General features: G+C 48.6%; 2 protein-coding genes across 2 annotated transcripts in view; both read left to right on the forward strand.

Moving 5' to 3' along the window:
- The first annotated feature begins 2,399 nt into the window (after positions 1–2,399).
- On the forward strand, positions 2,400–6,162 carry LOC122372707. Its single transcript, XM_043350234.1, has 4 exons — positions 2,400–3,823; positions 4,268–4,557; positions 5,476–5,626; positions 5,732–6,162. Exons 1-4 carry the CDS (start codon positions 2,497–2,499, stop codon positions 6,160–6,162), a joined length of 2,199 nt encoding a protein of 732 aa, XP_043206169.1. The 5' UTR covers positions 2,400–2,496.
- An 850-nt stretch (positions 6,163–7,012) lies between these two features.
- LOC122372704 (WD repeat and FYVE domain-containing protein 3-like) overlaps positions 7,013–25,711 on the forward strand; it is a 91,793-nt gene continuing 73,094 nt past the window's right edge. The window contains exons 1-2 of the mRNA XM_043350227.1: positions 7,013–7,024; positions 9,483–9,622. Of these exons, the coding sequence (XP_043206162.1) occupies positions 9,594–9,622 (29 nt within the window). The 5' untranslated portion in view covers positions 7,013–7,024; positions 9,483–9,593. The remainder of the gene's footprint in view (positions 7,025–9,482; positions 9,623–25,711) is intronic.

Raw genomic sequence — 25,711 nt, forward strand, 5'->3', positions numbered from 1 at the left:
TTTTAGTATCTTATTTTACATTTTTGATGCATTTAAGCCAGGGATGCGGAGCCGTGGAAATTTCAGACGGCTCCGGCTCCGGCTCCGGCTCCGGAGAAAAAAAATCGGCTCCGGCTCCGGCTCCGGCTCCGGGTGAAATGTTATGGCGGCTCCGGCTCCGGCTCCGGCTCCGAGTAAAATGGTCCGGCTCCGGCGGCTCCGGCTCCGACTCAGTACATCCCCTACGCAATCAATTAAATACGGGTGGAAGAAAAATTGGATTGGTTATACGCGTTACTCTTTGCCATGACCGGCTCACCGCGTCCCCGCGCAAACGCACCTCGGAGAGAACTGGCAGAACAAAGGGCTAGGAAGCGATGGCATTGGAAACGCAGTCGCCGCGAATCGGAGTTCAGTGAACCATCGTAAGCTGACACCTGTCTCGGCTGCATTGGGGGGTGAGGGGTGGGGGGTGTGTGGGATGAGACGGTGCTGGGAGTCGCAGTCCACTGCACTGGTTTGAAAACAATGGCCGTCACCTGATGACTGGTCCTCATGTTCTGGGGATGCAGTAGACGTGGGGGGGGGGGGGGGGGGGGGGAAGAGCAAACAGGAAGTTGTTTGCGTACTGTGGAATACTGGGGATATTCGGATTTTTTCATTCACTTGATGGCCCATGACGTAAGTACCATATGTTTTACTGCCTTGTACTGTCAAACCGAACTAGGTCAATTATTTTTTCCTCTTCAAAAAATAAAAAGGAGCCGGAGTCGCCCCCTTTTTTGGCGGCTCCGGCTCCGGCTCCGGCTCCGGGCTATATTGTTTCACGGCTCCGGCTCCGGCTCCGGCTCCGGGCAAAATATGCCGGCTCCGGCGGCTCCGGCTCCGACTCCGGCTCCGGCTCCGCATCCCTGATTTAAGCATCATATCTGAATTCAGGACATCAAACAGTGTAAGAATGTGCATTTTTTCTTGTTAAAATAATATTGCGGACCTAAAGTAAATATTTACCGAATATTTTTAATATGATTTACTTAATAATTTAATAATTTAATAATAATTAAATTTACTGAAAAAATAGGTACGTTGCCGGTTGCAGGCAGAAATACTAAAATATAATCTAATCTGACTTAACCTTAGGTATCAAACGTAATCTAACCTTGCCTGGCTCAACTGCAAGGGGTGGTTAGGTGTAACTTATCATTGTTTTGTGTAAAAAGTATTGTTAGTATAGATGTGTGGTATCTTTTTTCAAGCTTAGTAGCATGTGTTCTTTTTCATGTTTTTTTAAATTTTGTGCATTCCTTTAGTTTTTTAGAGGGTGCGAAAGGTAGCCGTAACTGAAGAGTGTGATTACAAAATGTTGCCAATTTTTAATTTGGAAGGTGAAATGGCCATGGGTGGCTACCTAATAGATGATTTTGCTATGGCAAAAGCATGGTCCATCAGGCATTTTTGTGAATTGAAGTGGCAAAATTGTTAGGTACTTATCAATTTAGGTGATCACTTTGATCACTGTGCTGTGAAATTACTTTATCTACCTTGCCCATCCTAACTTACCCTAATATTTATTGTTGTTTTGGTTGTTATTGTTGATACATAAACATTCATTCTGCAAAATGAAACAACATATAACTGAAGCAAATATCAATGTAACTCCTCATGCATCTTTACAATTGTGTACGATTATAAAGCTCATACATAATGTACTGTCTCTGTTCCTTGTCTTGTTCTACTGTGTTCTACATTTGTGATATGACACGCCTACACATCCAGGCAGTATTTGAGCTCAGAAAAGTGTTTATCTGACTTTTCCACATAGCATTGTTCTCAGTAAGCATACTTATTAACAACTAAATGTCTAGTGTTCAAATCACATCATAAGAGAGGAAGATAAAGGCCCACCATTGTCATGTCCTTGCTGCAAAGGGGCATTGCTATTACACTGGTAGGTAATTGACATATGGGAATGTGCGTTTATTTCCAGCACCTGGTGTCTCCACGGAGACAGTCTCTGCCGCGCCCACGGAGACAGTCACTGCCGCGCCCACGGAGACAGTCTCTGCCGCGCCCACGGAGACAGTCTCTGCCGCGCCCACGGAGACAGTCACTCTCTCTGCTCCGCCCACGGAGACAGCCGCTGCTGGTCCCACGGAGACAGCCGCTGCTGGTCCCACGGAGACAGTCTCTGCCGCGCCCACGGAGACAGTCACTCTCTCTGCTCCGCCCATGGAGACAGCCGCTGCTGGTCCCGCGAAGACAGTCTCTGCCGCGCCCACGGAGACAGTCACTCTCTCTGCTCCGCCCATGGAGACAGTCACTCTCTCTGCTCCGCACACGGAGACAGCCGCTGCTGGTCCCACGGAGACAGCCGCTGCTGGTCCCACGGAGACAGTCTCTGCCGCGCCCACGGAGACAGTCACTCTCTCTGCTCCGCCCACGGAGACAGCCGCTGCTGGGCCCGCGAAGACAGTCTTGGGGACAGTCGTTGATGTGCCTGTGTATATATCAACAGTGATGAGTAGTATTCGGCAGATTGAGGGCAGAATGGCAGAAATCAGCGAATCTCTCAAGCGACCGAGCGTGCAGTCCGGACCAACCGTTCTTGCGATGGAGTCAGACATGACGTCCGTGCGAGATCTTGCAAGGATCTTAAGCACTGCACCTGAACTGGTTGCCGTACCAGAGCAGAGCTGCATTTACTGCTCCACTTGTCTGCCTGAGTTCCGACCAGACCGTGATATGCAGACTGCAAAGTCTAACCTGGGCGGACTCTTCCGGTACGACTTTAGCCATGGCGTAAGCTTTCCAAGGTCGTGTCCGGTTCCGAGGGCCTTCAGCGCCATGAAGGATGCTGTCAGGTCGCACCTGTGCGGCAAACGGCATAAGCACCAAGTGGAGGTGAAGAAGGCAAGGGAAGAAAGTATCGCGAAGAGAGAGCAGTCCTCCGCGCGGACTGCCAGGAATGTGCTGCGTGTGGCTTATCACGTGCTGAAGGACTCCCTGCCTCACAGCCAGTTCGAAAAAATGATAGTTACATGCCACAAAGCAGGCGCAAAGATGGGGAATCTGTGCCACTCGGCTCAACAGATGCAGCGATATCGAAAGGCTTTCAGCCAAGAGATAATGGAAAGTCTAGCCCGCCATGTGATGTTCTCACCATGCGTGTCGCTGGTAGTGGACAAGGTCACCGTCATGCACCGCACCATGGACATAACCGGCATTGTCACCATCATCCCCACTGCGCCGCCGCAGCAGCTGTTCCAGAGTTTTGTGGTTGGAGCCCCGATCGTGAAGAACCACGACGGTGCTGGGCTTGCGGAGGAGTGGTTGGGCACAGTCAAGTCATGTGGTGTGACAACCGCTGACAAACTGGCTGCCATCAGCACGGACGGGCAGTACCACCACGGTGGTGTTCCAGGCCGGTTTCTGAAGCGCCTGCGGGACTCTGAAGAGGATGTCGCACAACGGTCAAAGAGGCCATGTGTGCCGTGCCTGTGGGACGATGCGCACCTCTTGCAGCTGGCCGATGGTGACGCACGGAAGGGCGATGGGTGTCAGTGGGTTAGAGAAACCGTGGACACCATCACCCGCATCAACAAGAAGTTCACGCATGGGAAAGCCTATGAAAGCTTTCGTGACACCATTGAGGCTCTGGGCGGCGAGGGAAAAGGCATACTGCTGTGGTCAGACACGCGGTTTGCTCCGCATGCCGCGAAGGTGCTGAAGGCGTTTATCGCCAACCTGCCTGCCTTCAAAGCCGACATGGAGAAGCAGCTGATGTCTGGCGATGTGAAGTCGTCTGTCCTGGTTGAGATTCGACAGGACATCAAGATGATGACAGGTTAGTGAGGCCGTTTTCTGAACAAAATTGGGCATGACATTTTCTTCTCATTTTCACAAGTTCTTGAGAGGAACACATTTATTCGATCGTTGCCATTCAGCAAATATCCACAGTCCGTGGAAAATGCTCAGCTGCGGTGCGTCAGCATGGTCGAGTAATCATCTTTCATATCTAACAATTTACGGATGTCAGCTGTGTCTGTTAAATTGGGTGCTCTTGCATGCTGTTTAACATATTGAGCTGCGTCCTTTTTAGGTGACGGCCTATGATCACTGATCAGGCACACTGCAAAACTCCCGATATATTTTAGCGCCATTATGCTAACGGAGGAGCCCGCTTATATTCACGCAGTATTGGTTCAAGTGTTTCTATTATAATAGAAGGGACGTTGCTATTTACATCGTGTTGTTATTTTTCTGCTTTCTAATTAATCATTATTTTCAGCCAGGTGGTTTCAAGCGCGTGTGGCGGCACTGCTGGACTTGTATACCGCTCTGTCGGAGGCCAGCAAAGCCCAGCAAAACCTCCAGCTTCTGCCCTGGGAACGCCTGAAGCTTCGCAATGGACTGCTGGAGGAACTGCGCTCCAAACACCTCTCGCTACCTCGCGCACGGAGGCCTGGAGAGGTCTCTTCAGCACAAATCCGGGAGCTGCTTGCAGAAAAGGATCCAGAGGACACACCGAGCTACTGGCCAAACCTGGCAAGGCATCTGGAAAACATGTCTCCGTCACAGGTATGCATATTATTAATTCACATTTCGTTTAGTTGGAAGCATGCCAACGAGTCTTTTACTTTTGAACTGATTGATCTAGGTCCACATAAAATTGACTAATAATTCCGTTGATTTTGAGTTTTCTCTTCTTGTTTTTGTTAATGTCTTGAATAGCATATTTTAAATTTATGTATCGGCATTTCAATGACAAATACATCTAGCTGGAGGTGGCTGAGCCTAGGGTAAACATTTTGACCATGGTAAAAATGTTGCACTCATTTGAATTCGGGCTTTTTTACACTCGCCCAATATTATTCCGTGCATTTTCTTGCAAGCTTGGCTTGCGTTCTTCTACGCTTAATCGGAAAATCGGTTCCTTTATTTCGAACTCGACAATATGTCTAAGCCAAAATGTAACAAACCATCTGGCTTGCATGCGGTAAAATATACTAAACGCGGTCGGTGATAAATGTTTACTAACTCCATCTTTACTTCTTCTAACCCGGCCTGCGGCGTTATTCAGCATGCTATATTCCTTACAGCTAAATCGTCCATTATCTCCTTTGTCCATTACCGTATTGTCCATCGTCCATTATCGCATTCATTGCTAAGAATATAGCATGCTTCTAGGTGCCCATGTGATCTTGTTGGTTTGTTTTGGTGCAGTCTTTATAAGACAGTGAGCTATGGTATTCGCCTTTCAATTGTATTCAAGAGACGTACAACAAAGTGATCTGGTGTGGATGGACGTCCAAAATACATTTGCGACACTGACTTTTTGTTCATATTATTTTGGTTGATGTTCTTCTCACACCTCATCCTAAAGTTTTAATGGTCAATATCGCCTATTTGTGTCTTCAATCAGAATACGATTGCCTGGCCATTGTCGAGTCGCAAGGTAAGAAAATGTGTTTATTTGAATGCGCTCGTCTTTTTCAGGTGTGCGAGATCGCGACGTTCACAAAGGCGTTGATCGAGCGCTGTGCCAGTCGCGCAAAAGGCCAGGACTCCCGCGGCTCCTCCAAGGGAAGTCACAACGAGAAGGTGGCCGACAGCATGGAGGACATCCAAACGGTCAGCGATCTGGCGGGTATCCAAGCCTCTCCTACGTCAGGGATCGTGGGCACAGTAGTAATTAGGGCTAGTCGGCTTCATAGGGCGGGGATCATCCCGAATGAGCTTTCCCACACTTCAGCGCGAGCTATGTTCACTGCTCTCAAAAAACTACCACCGGCTGACAACAAAAGGCTCTTCAAAGAACTGTGGGACATGGCCAAGCATGACCAGTCGCTGAGCGACTACATGGCCCTGGTCGTGCGCCTATGGCTCATCTGGCCGGTGGAGACAGTCGTCGAGAGCATGGCGAGCGTGCTCAAAGCCGTCTTCAAAGACTGCCGAGTGCTGGACCACGACAATGCTGCCATGGAGCTCATCATCCGTTGGAACGGCCCAGACGTGGCGCATGCGGAGGGTCTTATAGACCAAGTGCTTCGCCACAACCAGCAGCTGAACAATTTCACGCGCGCCACAATCGTTCAGGCTGTCGAAGGCACAGTCATCTCCCGACATATGTCTTCCCGTCATCCTCGCTCATACATTTATCTCGAAGCTAGGAAGCGTAACTAGTGAAAATGTGTAGCAGTGTCTGTGGTGCGTGCAGTGTTATGAATGTGTAAGCAACTCATTGTGTGTGTAATGTCGGGCCACGTAGGCAATGGAACCAGTGAATTGTCTTGTGAGTTGTGACATTCAATGTACATGGCTTTCCGTCTTCCATGACTTGCATCGAGTCAACGCCAGATCAGAATAGTTTTTTGCCAGGAACACATTGATGGTAATCAATATCCATAATACTGAGTGCTGTTGGTTCTGTGGGTAAGCGGCGATTATTAGTGGGTTCTTTATCCTATTGTAATGTCAGGCCGCAGGGCTGTACACCCGGTGAAAGTGTCCGTATTTCAAAGAATTTCGGCGTCTTTCCAGATCGTTTTTGTCAATCTGCTTCCTGGCTGTATGAATGTTAATACGATGTTCGATCATTCATATCGTACATCCACGGATGGACGGTGAACTCTGCCTTTTAGATGATTTGGCATGGGCCGGAGCGCACGCATTAGTTCTGGGCCCATGCTCTTATTTTCATTTGTTATAGTGCTCGTGTACGATTTTTAGCCCAGTGCCCACTACCATTGATACCAAATACAACGATCTCAGGCCGCTCTCCGGCAAATGCATTACGATGGTGGTGTTTGATACCGAGGCTGGCGACAGTAGCATCAGAAGTGAATTCAAATACATGCATTATTTACTTAAAAAACGTTCCGTTGGCTGTCCAACACCCTAAGGGCTATGGGCATTGGCCAGCCGGTGCTGCGACCACCATCTGAGCGAAAGTTTTGGTCGGCGACCACTAAACGCTTTTTTTGAGCCCTGACTGGGCGCCTCCGCCCCATACTTTGGTGAGTGGGTGCCTCCGCCTCATACACTGGTGAGTGGGCGCCTCCGCCTCATACACTGGTGAGTGGGCGCCTCCGCCTCTTGGTGAGTGGGCGCCCCCGCCTCATACCTTGGTGAGTGGGCGCCTCCGCCTTATACCTTGGTGAGTGGGCGCCTCCGCCTTATACCTTGGTGAGTGGACGCCTCCGACCCATACCTTGGTGAGTGGGCGCCTCCGCCTCATACTTTGGTGAGTGGACGCCTCCGCCTTATACTTTGGTGAGTGGACGCCTCCGCCTCATACTTTGGTGAGTGGGCGCCTCCGCCTCATACTTTGGTGAGTGGGCGCCTCCGCCTCACACACTGGTGAGTGGGCGCCTCCGCCTTATACCTTGGTGAGTGGGCGCCTCCGCCGCTATGAGGCGGTACTTTGGTGAGTGGGTTTGTTGTGTTATTATGTGGTATAACCCTCGCCGGCACAGGGGGGGGGGGGTTGATGCAACCCCCCCTAAGGTTTTTCGCGAATAACTCGCGTAAAAAGCGGCTGATCGCGACGAAACTTTCAGTACCCTCGCATTGATCAATTTTACATGTTCCCTGAAAATTTCATGACCCTGACCCCAATGACCTTTGACCTGTGACCTCTTTTCCGTGACCATGTTTGGCCGAAATCGCGGTTCGGCGCATGTCGGCTCGCATTAGCCGCGCGTTTGCAAGCTTTTCGTGGTTTCAAACGTTCAAACATGTGATTTGATGTTGCTCCCATACATTAGGGTGGGTGTCAAGGTCACCTGAAGGTCAGGTCAGGTCAATGACCTTTGGTGACCTCGGGTGACCTCGGTTCACTTTTTCGAGTTTTACATGTTTCTAGGCTAGTTTTTGGAGCTGAATTCGAATTTAGCAACCATTTGAACATTTACGAAGTAGTTTTGGTGCCTTCGTAACATGTTACGAAGCTGTCAGAGGCGGTTGACACGCATTACGAATACCCGTCACAACCCATACCGGTTGACCTGACCTGACCTGACCTGACCTGGTCTAAATGCTTAAAAACATCGTCTCTGATCAAAACTAACACGATATTCGTGATCAGCATCCCGGAAAACCACGTAGCAGCCACACTTTACGACTTTCTAACATGTCCCGATTTTCCCGGTTTTCGGGTCATTGACCTGACCTGGAAGGTCACCTGATGACCTAGGACCTTAAAATTGGGTATCATCGGCTTCCTCTCGTGACGGGCAACACGCTCGCTTTTTTCCGCGAAGCTCTAGCTCGATCAGGGGCCAAACGCGAGGGGGGGTCGTACCAACCCCCCCCCCCCCTGTGCCGTCGAAGGACGCAAAATGGCCTGTGCCGGCGAGGGTTAACGTACACAACAGCACGTAATAATATCACATTATGTGGATGCTGGTTTGAAAAAGAGGTGAACATAACTTTTTGGTGTTGGGCTATTGTTTCGTATTTTATCAATGAAAAAGTAGGTGAGTGGCTTTGAGAGGGTCAATTGCCAAACAATGTAAATTTGATTGTTTTCGCAGGAGCTTGCCAATTTTGACTATCATGCTTATGAATCCGTTCTTACGGTATCTTATTTTCTAATCAAGGGAAGAGTTTCCCTGAAACATCAGCTAATGTTGTTTTTAAACACTTTTCATCGATTCGAAACAACTGTGCTTCGCGTTTCCTATTTTGGATTAACGAAATTACTAACTAAAGCTCGTAATGGCGTAGTTCATTACACTAGCAGGTCTATTGACACGGAAGTTTTCGGCGCTCCAATCGCTAATCATTGGCATGGAACGGGTGATGTATGTGTGCCTCGTACCTTTGCTCTGACTCGAGTTTGCTTTCGTCACTTTCCTTTCAACACGTGTAAGCATTGGGTGCCCGTTGTTAAGGATGTGGGCTTAATGAAGTCATGCTTGTGCGGTACACAGTACGTCATTGTGAGGACTCTTGCTGGGCCGCAATAGCAGGATCAGTCGCTGCGCCATGGCTCGACGGCTTATGTGGCGTTTTCTAAATAGCCGTGCTGGAACGTACTTCATTTATCTGGGTCTAGTTCTTGCCGATTTGGCTGTGTCATTGTTTTTTTTTATCGTGACCTCATTGATTCCGGTGTGATGTACGAATTACGGTCATATCGAAACCACATTATATTATTCTGAACTGAATATTTCTTTGATTGCTGCATGACCTCTCGTAACTTTTGCTATCACATTAACCCAGTTCTTGACCTTTGCGGACCGTGGGCGTTATTGTTTCCCTTTGACCTCGTGACCGTACTGATAAGGATGACACTTGTGACCCACCAGCGATCTCGTGGACTTCCCTGACCCTATGATTGTGACCCAGACCCCTTCGTCAAACCTCTTTGACTTTTGTAAGTCCATTAGTAACCCCATTGACCTTCCTGACCCTTTGGTGACCCGTCTGACCTCTATGACCTCATCACTGACCTCATTGACCTCCCTGACCTTTTGCTAACACCTCTCACGTCCGAGCAGCTGACCCTGGATACGATCTGGCTGTACGTGTGCGGAATCGACCCGGCCTCCGGGGGCAGGCTGCCCAGTCGACTGTGTGTCATCCCCGAGGCTCTTACTTGTCTTCTGGAGATGGTCCGTGCTCACCTCAACTACGAAAGGTGAGAAATCGGAGGGTCAAAGGAAATAGTTCACTTTTAACATGAGATTTTGAACTGGAATAGCAGTTTGGTAGCTTGCGCTGAGACTAGTACAAATCAGGAGCTGTTACGGCCCAACGATCATCCTAGACGAAGATATTCCATTTCTCGTTCCGAAAAGAGTGCTTTGCAGAGGAATGCGTGCCTTGCACAGGAATGCAGCCACGTCATCGTCAGCCAATCAGCATGCTGCTTTGTACACTACAGAATCCTCGCCTCAGACGGAAGCACTTGCTGCGCGCTCCACAAATGGCAAATCTGGGCAACTTGCGCGTGCCATTCTTTGTGATAGATGCCGTTGCCTGCGGTGCAGTTTTGTGAAGTCTGATTGTGAGCGCGCCTATATAATGTAAAATATACATGAAAAAAATCAGCATGCTGCTTACAGCCAATGCAGCATGCGTAGGTTTGAACTACGCAATATGATTGGTCAACGCGTAATAAGCTTCCGCGTCGAAACATTATTTTATACAGAATATAGTTCTTCCTACATTAAACTATTGAAAATAATCCTTTTTACAAAAAGGTTTTATTTTATTTATCGAACATTTTGAGCATATAAAAATCATAAATCCATAGGAAAATACTACTTTCAGGAATGACGTGAACTATTTCCTTTAATGTGTGCATGTGGTGAATGGTGTTAGGAACTCTTGAATGGAGTGGTGTATGAGATGATTTTTTTTTTTAAATTTAGTCCGAACCTTTTGATGGGAAGGATTCACAAGGACAGAGCCACCGCTAAGCGAAGCTTGTTGCGGTGACCCTGCCCTCTACCCTCCGATCGCGTAATTCCAGTTCTATGGCAGAATTTAGAGTCCAAAGTTTAACGTGCGCACATAGCCGCGCATGGCCGGTCCCCTCACTGACTTCACCTGGCTACGGCCTGCCACCAACCGCAACCATACCTGTCAGGAGGCCCATAAATGTCAAGCGCCCGTCGCGCTTCGAACCTGGACTGTTGTAACCGGGAACGCGTGCTCTCACCACGCGGAGTCCAACGCTCTACCAACTGAACTACGGGACCGGCTGACCTCTGACCTCTGTGACCTCATCACTGACCCAATGGACCCCTGATCCTTGGCTAACACCTCCCTCGTCCGAACAGCATGATAAACAACACATACGTTTTGTGGTTTATTGATCACACGGCAAGCGGAGGCTCAAAAAAGCATGCACCAACATTCGGCATTGGATAAGCATTAGCAACATTGATGTTGACATACAAAAGATATTTGAATCAGGATTTTAACCGCTGTCAATGACAAGGCATCGTCACAAAAGTGATGTTCATGACATCTACAGGCTCTACAAATTTTCCGTATGGCAAGGTCTTACTGAACCCTACCTAACACTCAATCCATGACCTTCCCTAGCCATACCATACTCACTCCACCCTTACCTTCTACCCTTACTTCACCCTGTAGAAGCGTGCGACTCAAGCGGTTCTACTCAAAGCTTGATTGATGACTATGACTACCTCGACACGACATGGACTAAGCGGCAAAGCAGCACTGAACGGCTCACACCACGAAAACCCTCCGTCAAAGCCCCATTTCCATTGGGGTCAAAGTTGTCCACTTGCATTGAATTGTATTGTTTTGTGACCGATTTGACCTTACGAGTTAGAATCCTTAAAAATAAGAGTTTAGGTTTAGCAGAACGCGTAAGTTATGATTATCCTGGCAAGTTGTTATTACTTTAATTGGGTTGGTCAATACTTATATCGCCACCAAACTTTACGATTGATGCGACCCTATAATCAATTTGCTACCAAACTGTTTCATTTTGCACCTGATCCTGTTAAGATTTGACTTAAAAAGGCAAAGTGGATCTGCGTTACAACTCAGATTCCTTCTCAACCCTCTGTGCCCAGTGCGGATCACGTGCCCGCTGTTGAACAAGAGGGTCCTTCGGCCGATCCATCCGGTCACTGGCTGATGACTTGTACTGCTCGTCTGGTAGACGGAAGAGCCTGTCCACGCCGCCCCCTGCCTGGCACTGACTATCCAATGGGACGAGTTGTGGTTTTGGTGGCTGGCGGGGCACGGTGACGTAGTGACGCGTACCTCCGTAATCGCCGTGACCATGTGGCAGGCCTCCCACTGCTCCTCTCTGGTGACCAAATGGAGTGAGACATGGGCTCTGGTAACCCTTCTCCAACTGTTCTGGGCCACGGCTGGTATATGTCGAGACAGGCCCGGCACTGGTTGGGCGGTCTATTAAATCCTCCATGTCTTGGTGAGACGTGTGGCCAGTCGTATTTCCAGCGTCGTGAGTCATTTCGTGGCCGGGCTCAGACATTCCGTGCGCCTCCGTCGATGAATGTGGCGACTGGGACTTTTGGGACTTTTGGCGGACTTCTTCCGACTTTTTTTCCGGTTTTGTTTCACGACTGGTGTGTGTTTCGCCGGTTCCGACGCTGTTCGTGCTGTCTGGGGCGCCCTGATCGGCCGGCTGGTGGGACGCGGTGTCGACTGACCCGGGTACGTAGTTCTGAATCGGTGCGCTGATCGTGGGTCGTGAGTCCGGTCCGGGAGTCTGCTGATCGTCAGAGGGGTGCAGCGGAAAAGTAGCAAATTGGACTTGGTGGGGGTCGGTGTGTTGACCGTCAGATGGATCCAGCAGGGCGTGATAGGGGGACCCGCTTGTCTGCCGATCCTCGGCAGAGACTCGTGACCAACGAGCTACATTTCCTATACCTGAGTGGCGTGTTGTTCGCCTGCGTCGGCTTCCATTTTGTCCTTCAGCACTCGAGTGTTGTCTGAAATGACGTCGAACAAAAAATGCGGTGACGGCTAGCGCAATCAGGACCGCGGGAATGATGGTAGCGACTAGGATCTCATTATGGGTGAAGCCGGTGCGGACCTGGTCTGATCCATCAGCGGACGTTTGGTCCCCGGTCTCAGAGATCGTTTGTTGGTCCTGTTCATTTGATTCACCGGCTGTCTGAGGCGGCTGTGGCGGCCCGCCTCGCGGTGGCGGCCTACCTCCTCTGAGTAGCTTGGTCGGATTAGTGGGCGGTGGGATGGTGGTGGGTCTAGGACAGAACTCCTTCAGGTAGTGGCCCAGTGGCGGTCGAAAACCATTGATCACGCAGAGAGGCTGGTGTATCCAGAACTCGTTCTCAGAAGATGCATCGAGTCCCAGAGCTGTCGCTATGTCGCACGTACAGGGAATGTCCAATGTCATGTCATGCATTGTTATCATCTGGGTCTGGTTGAACTGCAGTGAACCGTTCTGTGGACGTTTGATGTGGAGATTGTCTAACAGAATCCGGTTGCGAGCTGTGCTGTTTTCTTTCATCACACTTACCGACCTGAAGGCTCCCTTTTGCAGAACATCAATTGTGCAGTTCCTGATTGTGATATCGTCTGCACGCACCGTAAGTGCTTCCTCTGACGCTTCAGCGATAGTGCTGTTCTCAATGTAAAACTTCGTAACATTCAGCTGCAGTCCATCCTTTGCTATTGTTCCGAATATGTTGTTCTTGATTCGAACATTCTCAACGGTCCCGCAGATGCCCGATGTTTCGATCTCGTCAAATTCGCTGTTTTCTAGAATAAGCTCAGTCATCCCTTTGCAAGCTGAAATGCAGTTCTTTCTGGTTCGATTGATATGCGACGAGCTCAGGGATAAATATCCAATTTTGCCCCCGAATGTGTTTTCACCGCATGCTTCCATGGCAACATCTTTTACCTTTAGCTTGTCAATGTTTGCCTCGATACCATCCGGCTCAATGTTGAGGTACTTCACTTTTTCCAGCCTGGCCTCTGTCATCCTCGAGTTTCGGGACAGTGCACCTGAATGTATAGTGAGGTTGTCGGTGCCGTCAATCCAGGCCTTGTGCACTGTGACATTTGACGTGAATGCTTGCTTTGATATCGAAAGTGTTTTTATACCTATCATGTGAACATTTTCTATCAGAGAATCATCGCTGAAGGCGCTTTCATGAACAACCAGTGATTGTATTCCACTCAATGTCAAGCTGCGAAACTGTGCGCCAGCAGCGGAAAAAGGGAACAGCTGGCAGTCATCCACGTCTGTTATGGTGATCCTGGAGTCTCCTTTCCAGTCTTGGAATGTCTTGGAATGCAGCTGAAGACTCTTCACTGTGCTAATCCTCACGGTGATCGGTTCGGAGTTGCCGCCGCGCGCCAGAGAACGGGGAAGCAGGATCAAGGTGTTGACGTCGTTGACCTCGATGACGTCCAGGAATTCCAGAGAGGAGATGGAGTCTGCACTGATCGTAATGGTCTCAGCATCGGATATTTTGATTTCTTTTACACCTCTTGGAAACGATGCTGCTGTGATGTTTATCTGGAACAGAGTCATGAACCCTCTGTCATCATTAGAGGTGGCAGAAGATGAAAATTTTGGGAACCAGACTCGAACCAGACCCGGCTGGACATTTCTGGAACCAGTCGGACCCGGTCTTAGTTGGAATCGGAACCAGTCGGACCCGTTCCCCAAAAGTCAATTAATACAAACTACTTGTAGGTATCATTAGTTGCATCATGTAAAACAGCCTATTTCCCACTGGGAATACTCATGAGATACTGTGTGCAAAGAAACATTCACTTCATATTTTGCGGTAATGTGTAGTGTGCAAGATGTATAGTTAATGGTAGGACCCGGTTGGACCCGTCAGAAAAGTTCCAGGAACCGGTCTGGACCCATATGGGTCCGGACTGGTTCTTTGGACCGGGTCCTCGGGTCCACATTTTGCCACCTCTAGTCATCATCATCATCATCGTTGTCGTCACCACCACCACCACCATCATCAATCATCATCGTCATCGTCATCATCACCATCATCATCATCATCAATCATCATCATCGGCATCAGCCATCAGCATCAGGCATCATCAGCCATCATCATCAGCATCAGGCATCATCAGCATCATCATCAGTATCAGCCACCGCCATCAGCATCAATTATCAGCATCAGCCATCAGCATCAGCCATCAGGTCAGCCATCGACATCAGCATCAATCATCATCGTCAGCATCAATCAACAGCATCAATCATTAGCATGATCATCAATCATCAGCATCAGCACTAATCATCATCATCATCATCATCATCATCATCATCATCATCATCAATCATCATCATCGGCATCAGCCATCATCATCAGCATCAGCCATCATCATCAAACATCGGCATCAGCATCAATCATCTGTATCAACATCAATCATCATCATCATCATCATCGTTAGCATTAACAGTTACATCATCATCGGCCATCGCTCATCGTCATATTTATCTGCTCCACCTACCTGTTTCGTTGGCCGGTTTTTCATGCTGCAGATTACTGTATCGGAGGTCTGACATTCTTCCCGTACAACAAACTCGCAGTTGGAAATGTAACAGTCGGTGGCGGAGACCACATGCCGGCCGACGGTCAGCACAATCAGAAATGAGATCACTGAGGTGATAATCCCCATAATGGGTAGTTATATTGAGTTACGGACAAGGGTGGTGCCGCGTTCATGTTACTGTAACAGCGGCACGGCGACGAATGACTTGCAGCGCCTGTTGCACAGAGATTGCTTATCAGTTGTTGGACTATCTTGTTTGCTTTCAGGGGCGTTTGAAAGGTGGGCAGGGCATTGAAACAGAGCACGGAGTTCAGGACGGGACAGGACGGCCGGAGGTCACCCATCATCATTCATTCAACCATCTCCAACGAACTGAGGGTCCGCGCTGAGCTATGAAGACGTGAATAACAACAATCGCGTACGTCTGTGACTTGACTGGGACGGCGGTTCGACTCCAAATGACCTGATTGCGGCCATTGAAGCGGTGCTACACAGATTGCTTGTCACAGTCCGTGGTGAACTGTCATCGGTTGGCTTGTTGACACATTCAAAAGGTGGGCAGAACTTTCGAGCAGGATGGATTAGGACGCCATGGGACTTCCAGTGGTCATCCATCATCGTTCTGTTCATCGGTCGGTGGATCCGCACTTAGCCATGGATAAGGGTGCCATCACATCGTAAGTGTGCCGGGGACAGCGGCCTGACGTCGGATGATTGGGCTTAGGCGTGCCGAGACTAACGCGCAGCCTCACGCAGATGGTTTGGGACTGTTCGGGTCCGTGCAGCATAGATCTGTGCTGCGTGCGTTATACTCGGGTGGCGTCAACCGCCTGGCTCCGCCCACTCTCCGCCGGCACGCAGGGGCCGAGCGCCGCTCCACGCGCGGCAAACCGTGGCGCGGGTGGACTGTCGTTATTGGATTTGTTAAATTAGATTGTCGCATGGGTGAAAAACATACAAAAAACTTTGTATGTTTTTGAGGTCCCATGTGGGACCCCAACGCAAACATCTGGAACCCCAATTTTCGTTTTGAGACCCCGATAGTGGAGGCCCTAGAAACGTGTCAGCTACTTTGCAAATGGAGGTCCGCTGCTCATATACGGAGATTCTCTGTACAAATAGGCGGCCCACTGAACCAGAAGTGGAGATCTCGGGGGGGGGGGGGGGTCAGGACCCCCCCTGAAAACGAAATACTGCTATGTAAGTCAATGGTACTGCATCCAGCCCGCCTCCATCTGCCCGGCCTGGACCCCCGGGACATTTTGACAGATCTCCACCCCTGCACTGAACAAACAGGAGGTCCCATGGACAAGAAGGAGGTCCTCTGGACAAATAGAAGGCCCCTTGCACATATAAAAGGCCCTCTGTCCTCTGTACAAATGGGAGGTCCCCTAGGCAAATAGGAGGCCCTCGGTACAAACAGGAGGCCCCCTGGACAAATAGGAGGCCCTCTGAAGATATGTTGTGTGAAGGTCTTTGTGCCGTTTATAGAAAGGAAGTTTGTAATAAGAGATATTAACCTTACTCTCATATTAGCCAAAAGATATACAATTTCAAAAAGACAAAATACAGTTTCGGGAGCTTTCGGCTTTGCGCCTTTATCAACCGTTATGTATTATTTAGATCATTTTCGTCACAAACTTGCATGGAACAGAAAATTCGAATTGGTACGAACATGCAGAAATCACACACGCACTTCCCAGGCTGGGGGGATCCGTGCTATCGTAAGTTATATCGGACGTGGCTGCGAAACTTCTCTCGGTACGAAACTTCTCTTGATCGGAAGAAAATCGGAGGGATGAAAAAGAAAGAGCGGCCCATCGGAGCTACGTTGTACGTAAGTTGTTTCGCAGCGTTTAAATGCCAGTTTTACTACGATTTAAATGCCAAGCAGATCAGCTGACTTCGTAGTACCATGTCGATAAGGTCGAATTCCCCATACGTATATAGTGTAAAAGTGACCCCTATTGCAAATGGGCTGTCAGGGACATCTCCTCCTCTGTAAATTTGGAGGGATCATGTGTCGGCATTCCCACGTTCGTTTCGGAGTCCATCTGTTCCATTTGGAGCCCGTCAGTTGGCGTCAAGAGTTGGCGCAGCGAGCGCCCCGAAGACTGCGTCTGCGCACGAGGCTTCGCGATGGAGGAGTATTTTGACAAAATCGCCCTCGCTGCAGAAGAAATAGAGGGACTTGTTGAGAAAGAGGAGGCCGCAGTGTGCCGACGACTTTAAACTGTACGCCAACGCCAAGACCAAGGCAATCAGGGGGCGCTCAGATGATCGGGAGGTTTCAATTGATCAGGGACCCACCAGGTGACCAGGGAACCCTCTGATAACCAGGGGCCCTTCCAGTAACCAGGGACTCCTTCAATAACCAGGGGCCCCTCAGTAAACGTGGGCCACTCAGGTTACTGCAAGAGACAGTAGTCCCTTATAACCAGGGACCGGCAAGGTCTCTCAGGTCCGTTTTTGACAAAGCTGTTATTGACGTCATATGCGAGCCCTTTGCCACCAGCAGAGGGCCATTTCAAGCCTTTTTAGGGCCGTTTAACGTCTCTTGAGTTTCCTTTGAGGCTAAGGGCCTCTTCAGCAGCCGAGTGGTCTTTGAGGCCTTTTTGAGGGCCTCTTAACGTCAGCTGAGGACCGTTGGACGCCATCTGAGGACCGTTTGGGGCCTTCTGATGGCCAGTAGATGCCAACTGAGGGCTCTCTGACACCAGCTGAGGGCACGCTGACACCAACTGGGGGCCTCCTGACACCAGCTAAGGGCGCTTTTATATTTGATACGAGCTCAGGGCCCTTTGACGCCCTTTGAGACCTTCTGAGGTCCGTTTGACGCCAGCAGAGGACCCTTTGGGGTCATATGAGGGCCCTTTGCTGCCTTCTAAGCGGCCTTTGAGGCTTTTTGAGGGCCGCTTGACGCCACCTGAGGACCGTTGCGGTTGGACTCCAGTTACGGACCGTTTGAGGCCTTCTGATGGCCATTTTGCGCCAACTGAGGGCCCTCTGACACTAGCTGGGGGCCCTCTGACACCAGATAAAGGCCCTTTAAGGCCTTCTGAAGTCCGGTTAACGCTAGCGGAGGGCCTTTTGAGGCCAAATGAGGGCCCTTTGAGACATTATAAGGGCTCCTTGAGTCTTTTGAGGGCCGCGTGACGGCATCTGAGGACCGTTGTACTCCAGCTGACGACCGTTTGAGGCCTTCAGATGGACTTTTGGCGCCAGCTGAGGAGGGCTCACTGACACCAGCTGGGGGCCCTCTGACACAAGCTAAGGACTCTTTTAGGCCTTCGGAGGGTCGTTTGACGCGAGCTCAGGGCCCTCTGACGCAGGTTTAGGGCCCTTTGACGCCCTTTAAGGTCTTCTGAGGTAGGTTTAACGTTGGCTGAGAGCCCTTTGAACCCATCTGAGGGCCCTTTGAGGCCATCTTGTGACCCTTCATTTGGCCATCTGAGGGCCCTTTGACACCAGATGAGGGCCATTTGACGCTAACCGAGGGCCCTTCGAGACCATCTGAGGACCCGGTGACCCCATCTGTGGGCCCTTTGAGGTCTTTTGAGGGCCATTGAAATTTCACCACAATACCCCTGGCTGCGCTACTGGGCATTTATGGACTCGTATGAGCCTGCTGGGGAACGAGATGGGCCCTCCCGGTCTTTTCAATCATTATTTCAGTTCATTTTGCATGGTCTTCGGCGGTCTAAAGATTAGGGGCCCCAACTCGAATGGGAGGGGAGGCCCGTGTGCCCTCTCCTGTGTGCGGCCTTGCCGACACTACACCGCTTCCCCTCCCTCCGCCATAAACGCACCGCTGCACTGTTAGGCGCCGACAAATACGGACCGGCGCCGCAACCGGCTCCCCCGCGGCCTGCCTCGCGTTGACATAGCCCTTCCCGAACACCAGTGTAACCCCCACGCGGCCTAGGTATCGCCGCGCCCACCTGTCCGCGGCGCGGCCTCTGATGGCGTATCGGATCATTGATGGTGCGATACATGTTTTGGTCAGATTTTCGCAATTAACGCGAAAAATTGCCCAAAACACTTTTTAAATTTCATAATTGAAAAAAAATTACAAAAATGACGTGAAAGTGACCGTTTTCAACGTGTAAATTTAAAACGCTCTAGCGCAGCCATTTTTGAAGATATCGACTTCAAATTTTGCACACGTGTTCATCAACCATATTTGTTTAACATATATTTCGGTTTTGTGAAAATTTTGAAAATTTCTTATATTTTTCTCTGGAGAAAGAGGTAAAGCTTCGCTGCGATCGGCCTTCCGATCGACCGAGAAGATTCGTAAAGTTAGTTCGTATCTTCACCATTTGCGATACAACTTGCGTATCTACTTAGCCTACGATGTGATGGATCCCTCCAATATCTGTTCCGATTCAACTTACGTTTGATCGCAACTGCGAGGTGCCTTGCGATCACATGGATCCCCCCAGCCCCAGCTACTCTTTAAAAACGCATCTATGCAAAACTTACAGAGACATAAAAGATTTATCATGAAGTGCAGAACAAGATAGTCATGTCGAAAACATGAGTCATACGTTCAGCGGAGATAGTATATATCGTGGGTACATCATCAATAATGGGTCCCGATCCCCCGACCAACATTAAAAATATGGAGATAAGCATATATGAGGTAAGTACATGCATGCATACGATAACAGAAGTGTACAACAGCACAACCGCACGGCGCACACCCGCGCACACAAGTTTCCACGGTCAGTCAGTTTAGATATAATGACCACTCAGATGATAGGCCAAGACGAGGTTTGCGTGTTAAGAGTGGGTTGAAGTTCGCGAATAAAAATGGATTCCCAAATTTTTTCTATCTGGGCCGTCTTTTGACGCATGCAGAATCTTGATTGAGACGTTTGAGCAGTCCAGTTGCATAGAGTGTTTCGTTTGGTGAAGGCCAAAAGGGGTGTCTAGTTTGTTGTTTTTTGCATCTCTCATGTGTTCATCTAACTTACTATTTGAGGAGGGTGCGTCTGTCCGTTACCGAGGTCCCGACTTGGTGGTGCTTTGCGTGGACTACAGGCCAGACCGTTGCACCTAGCCCGGTGAAATTTGCACAACTTATAGATCAAGGATGCGCGACGTGCCTTTGGGGGGTCTCAGCTCGATCGGGTCGATAGGGAGCGCGTGGCGCGTGCTCAAAAAGTGCAAATTCGCGTCATAGACTTTACATGTATAAATCGGCTTGCAAAATCGGGCGAAAACGGCTAATATTGGCCGACACGGGTCCAGTTCCCGTGCAATATCTTGGTGACCAGGGGTCCGACCGGCACGGGGAAAACAGCATCGTGTACAGAATTGAACGGGCTATTGAATGGTGTGCAATGCAGAGGATAGCACGCGCCACGTGCACCGCAGAGGGCACTTTTATTTGAAAAATTGCGGTTTTTGAGGGATTTTGGAATTAATTTTATTTTTAGGTGACCGTTAAATGGAGCGAGTTGAATCAACGCTTATTTGCAAGAGAAAGGTACCGCCTCTCATATAAAAATTGTGAAAAGCTGATTGATCCAAATCAAGGTGGTGCAAATCACAGGAGAAAATGGTGTTTGTCAATTTTGTGCCACTTTATTAATCACACGGGGTTTGCTGCATAACCTGATACCTTTGGCAATTGAATATGGTACCATTGGATAGAGCATTCAATTCTGTCCAATATTCACTCTTCATTTTTGCATGATTAGCAACAGTATCCTTAAAAATGTAAATGTTCCAAACCATTACATTGTCATTTTTAGCGAAATTCATCGATGGCCCTCAAAAGACTTCACGTCAGTTTTCGAATCATTCTAAAGTAGAACGCATGATAATACGACACGGGCACCTCGATGCGATGTATCTTTTTGTTTCTTACAAAATGCTTGGCCGTCAAAAAGCAATCGAACGAAATGGATATCTACCAACCAAATCGACACAGACCAACCCAATACCCACGGGTCAAAAAATCCCCCTTCGCGTTGCGGAGCACGCGGGTAACCCTAGTTATATCTAAGCCTGACAGATCGGCGTGTTTCACCGACATACACAGACTCGCCTTGTGCGCACAGTTGACATTCCATCTGGTACACCACATTCTTTTCATGACATCTCCCACGCAACCCTGCCTCACAGCATGGACACTTCCTGCCCCCACCTGGGCAGGGTGCTGGTTGGTAGGCCGCCCGCACTAGTTTTTGTTTCAGGTTGGGACCTCCTTTCCATGCAACTTTCAGGTTGAGGTGACTAGCCCTAATGATACCCTCAATCCTGTGGCTGAGTGCATCATCAATGAATGGAAGCGGCCCAGATAGAAAAATTTGGGAATCCATTTTTATTCGCGAACTTCAACCCACTCTTAACCCTCGCCGGCCGAGGGGGGGGGGGGGCGGGTGCCGCCCCCCCCCATAGGGTTTTTTCGCGATAGCTCCGAACACGCTGGCGATAGAGAGCTGAAACTTGGCATACCTGACCTTTGATCCAAGCCGCATCTTTTGACACCAACCGCATTTTTGGGTCAGGTCAGGTCACTGACCTATGACGTCATAAGTGAACCTCTGCACGGTCTTCAGATGTCGCAACTTCGCAACGCCCTCACTGCCAGAGGAGATGTCACAGGGAAATGAAACTTGCAGGATCTAGTATCCATTATGAGTCCCACAACTTGTATATCTCGGATTTTTCCTAAAGGTCATATGAGGTCAGGTCATTTTCGTGACCTCACCATTATAAGTCAATGGGGAAAAATGAAAACTGCTATTCTGGCGCCGGGAACGATCTCCAACTATCTCAAGCACACAGAATCGTGATTTGATGCACTCCTTGCAAGGTTAGATGCGTCACTTTTGCAATGTTGACCTTGCGTGACGTCATTTATGACGTCATCAAGGTCATATTAGTTTTTCGTCAATAACTCTTGATCAAATTGAGCTAGCGAGTCGGGAAAGCCACCAATGGACTCAGGAAGACCTGCCGAATCGAATGATATGCGACATGACCCCTTTCGACCAGCTTCGTGACCTGGGGGTGCTGACCTGACCTTGACCTGAGGTCAACACCCCAAGTTGACCTGACCCGGACAAAAAGTATATTATTCGACGCGCCTGAGCGAGACGAACACGATGCTGCCAAAATCGGCGCTCTGCGGCCGTTTTTTGCGAAGTTATTCACCAAAAACTGAACCGTACCTTGGGGCACTTGACCTGACCTCAGAGGTCACCGGTTGACCTAGGACCTTAAAATCGGGTACCAATCTCTGCGTCTCGTAACGGCGCACACGCTCGTTTTTTCCGCGACGCGCTAGCTCCACCAGGGGCGAAACGGCGAGGGGGGGGTCGTACCCGCCCCCCCCCCCCTCGGCCGGCGCGTATGTAGAAAACCAATAGGTCCGGCGAGGGTTAACACGCAAACCTCGTCTTGGCCTATCATCTGAGTGGTCATTATATCTAAACTGACTGACCGTGGAAACTTGTGTGCGCGGGTGTGCGCCGTGCGGTTGTGCTGTTGTACACTTCTGTTATCGTATGCATGCATGTACTTACCTCATATATGCTTATCTCCATATTTTTAATGTTGGTCGGGGGATCGGGACCCATTATTGATGATGTACCCACGATATATACTATCTCCGCTGAACGTATGACTCATGTTTTCGACATGACTATCTTGTTCTGCACTTCATGATAAATCTTTTATGTCTCTGTAAGTTTTGCATAGATGCGTTTTTAAAGAGTAGCTGGGAAGTGCGTGTGTGATTTCTGCATGTTCATACCAATTCGAATTTTCTGTTCCATGCAAGTTTGTGACGAAAATGATTTAAATAATACATAACGGTTGATAAAGGCGCAAAGCCGAAAGCTCCCGAAACTGTATTTTGTCTTTTTGAAATTGTATATCTTTTGGCTAATATGAGAGTAAGGTTAATATCTCTTATTATATTCATAATGTCTCTCAAAACTGTGCTAAAAACCATTCAAGAAAGGAAGTTTGCATGAAACCAGTTACTGACTTTTTTAGTAACTTCATTTACAGTTCTTTGTAGGCTATGTATGCATTTATCTTTAAATATAATGGCAGTGTCATCTGCATAGGAGAGGCAAGCTACGTCAGGACTGATGTTTGATAAATCACTGGTATATCAAATAAATAACAGAGGACCCAATATCGATCCCTGTGGAACTCCCATAGTAACATTTTTGACAGATGAGTATGATTTTCTTATTTTCACACATTGCTTCCTTTCTTGCAAGTATGAAAATAATTTTTTTGTTGTGGTTTGTTTTGTGTCTTGCACCATACCTTTCTAGTTTTTGCAGTAGCAACTAGCAAATCAATGTGCACGGTGTCAAAAGCTTTTTTTACTTCTAGAAATAAGCCGAACGAAAGTGGCCCTCTTCGAAAGCTCTAGTAATTATATCTTGAAGAAGAATTGGCGTATAAGTTGACTTTCCTTTTTGAAAACCCAATTGATTACAGTGAATAATGTTGTTTCGGTGAAGATGGTCAATGAGCCTTCGATATATAAGTTTGTCAATAATTTTTAAACGGTAAGATGTTAATTGGTCTGTAATTACCCACTTGCTTATTATCGCCGTTCTTAGATATTGGTTTTACGATTTCCACTTAAAGGGCTGATGGAGATTCGGCTTTGCTTAATCAGGTGTTCAAGAAGTGAAGTGATGGATTTAGTACGGTCTTTTTATGAAACTTTAAAGAATTTAGAGTTAATGAGTTAAAGAGTCAATTTGTCGTATGCAGGCCTTCCGGCATCATTTTATAAACCTACGGGCTACGATTGAAATCGAGGGTTCTACCAATCTGCGTTGTTAGTGCATGAGTCACAGCACTCCTATCGTAGACATGCCAGCGGATGGTGAAATGGTCTGAAGGCTTTGAGTTTGAGTGTATTTGGATAAGCCCTGGGGCCCCTGCAGGCGCCTGGTAGTCTTGACGTCAGGGTACTACCGTGTGCAGCAATCCTCGTCAAGCTGAATACAGATCAGTTCACACCTTTGATAGCACCGGAAAGTAAATCAACTTTAGACTGCAATCAAATCATCTGACCGCTACAGGCTACAGTTCTTAATTATTTTGTTGCAAGGTGATTTTACCTACACCCAAATTCTGCAATGTAAACGATCTTTTTCGGGCGCACTTTGTGATCTTCATAAAAATATCGTTTACAAATTGGCGACTCAGGCGTGCAAGCTGCAGTGCATATAGACTACCGAAATAATTACCAAAATGTATTCTTGTATCTCAGAATATCATGTACCGTACCTACCTAACCTACACTACTCACTCTTAAAGTGTGGCTTCCCATCAGCTCACCACCATGCCAACCGTTCACATTTGACAGCTCATATTCCCGAGGTATATGTATACCTATGAGCACAGACTTTTCTGATAGGATCTTTACCCTCTGGAGGCTAAACCGTTGATCTGAGGTCAAATCTGAGGACGCGTTAGCGAAAGAACGTTAAAATCCATCGAATGCGCTTTTCCGCGGCGCTGTACCTCTATTGGTTCACAACTTAGCCGTCGGGTGTTTCAAAATTGTTGAAATCGACAAAATTTGACCTTTGGTGACGTCTGGCGACCAAACCTTTGACCTGACCTTAAAAATGACCGAAGTGTTTCTGTTTTCTTCGGAAGAAAACAGAATAAGGAAGAAATTCTTCCTTATTTTTTACGCTCTTTCGATTGGCGCTTACCGCGTGTCACTACGTGTCCCAGGAGCCGAGTTAGACGGGGGGAGGGGGGGGGGGGTTGAAAACGCCCCCCCCCCCAACACTCGGCGGAAAGTTCAGACCACAAGCACGGCGCGGGTTCAAAGAACTTAAGGATTCATAAAATCGAGACCAATGTTGCCAGGGCAAGACAGGACGCTGTCAGGTCAAAATGCTCTCACTAAGTTCCCATACGACTGTGATCGTCACTTGTTGATTCCCATAGCCGCTCCTCCATCGTAAGCAAATATAATATATATGTATTATGGCAAACACTTTAATACCAGCCAACAGGCCACAATAGACACACAAAATATACGGGTAGGTACAGTCCACGGCATAAGTAATGTGCGGTTTCAGTCCTCGGTATGTTCTGCTTCTGAAGCTTAGGAATGATAAGCCAGACCGGAATGAAACTTTGATTGTAGCTAACCTGTATCGTCACCCTTGCAGCTGCAACTTTATCTACTGACGTCTTCTTTTCGATCGCTCTGCATTAATAAATCGCCAGTCAAAGCCATCCGTTGAGATTGGTACACATTACTTTAGCGGTGGGCTGTACCTGCAGCTAAGATTAAGATAAACACGATTCATCTGAGCACTGAGCTATACTGCGGAGCTAAAGAACCAGCTTCGGGTCAGCCGGAGGGTCACGGCTCAGAGCGGATCTTTTGCAACAAAATATACCCTATTTCCTCGTACATTTTTCTATGGCTTACCAGGCGAGTTGGAATTCGCCCGCTGGGCTTTCTAGGTGACGGTGGTAGGTCATGGTGGGTGGATGAGATGGTCATAGTGTGTCGTGGATTCCAGGCACTGGTGGTGATGTTGGGTTGGGTTGAGCCGGTGATAGTGGCAGAGGGAGGGTGTGAGAGAGGCGAGCTCGAGTGTTGCGGGCCCTCCCTCCTCCATCTGTTGATGACATTCGGCTATTTCCTGGTAAGGCGCCTCGACAGTCTCATATACATCATCATCAGCATCATCTTCGTGACCGTGCG

The sequence above is a fragment of the Amphibalanus amphitrite genome, unplaced genomic scaffold (assembly GCF_019059575.1).
Source record: "Amphibalanus amphitrite isolate SeventyFive unplaced genomic scaffold, NRLGWU_Aamphi_draft 001389F_arrow, whole genome shotgun sequence".
Classification (NCBI taxonomy): domain Eukaryota; kingdom Metazoa; phylum Arthropoda; class Thecostraca; order Balanomorpha; family Balanidae; genus Amphibalanus; species Amphibalanus amphitrite.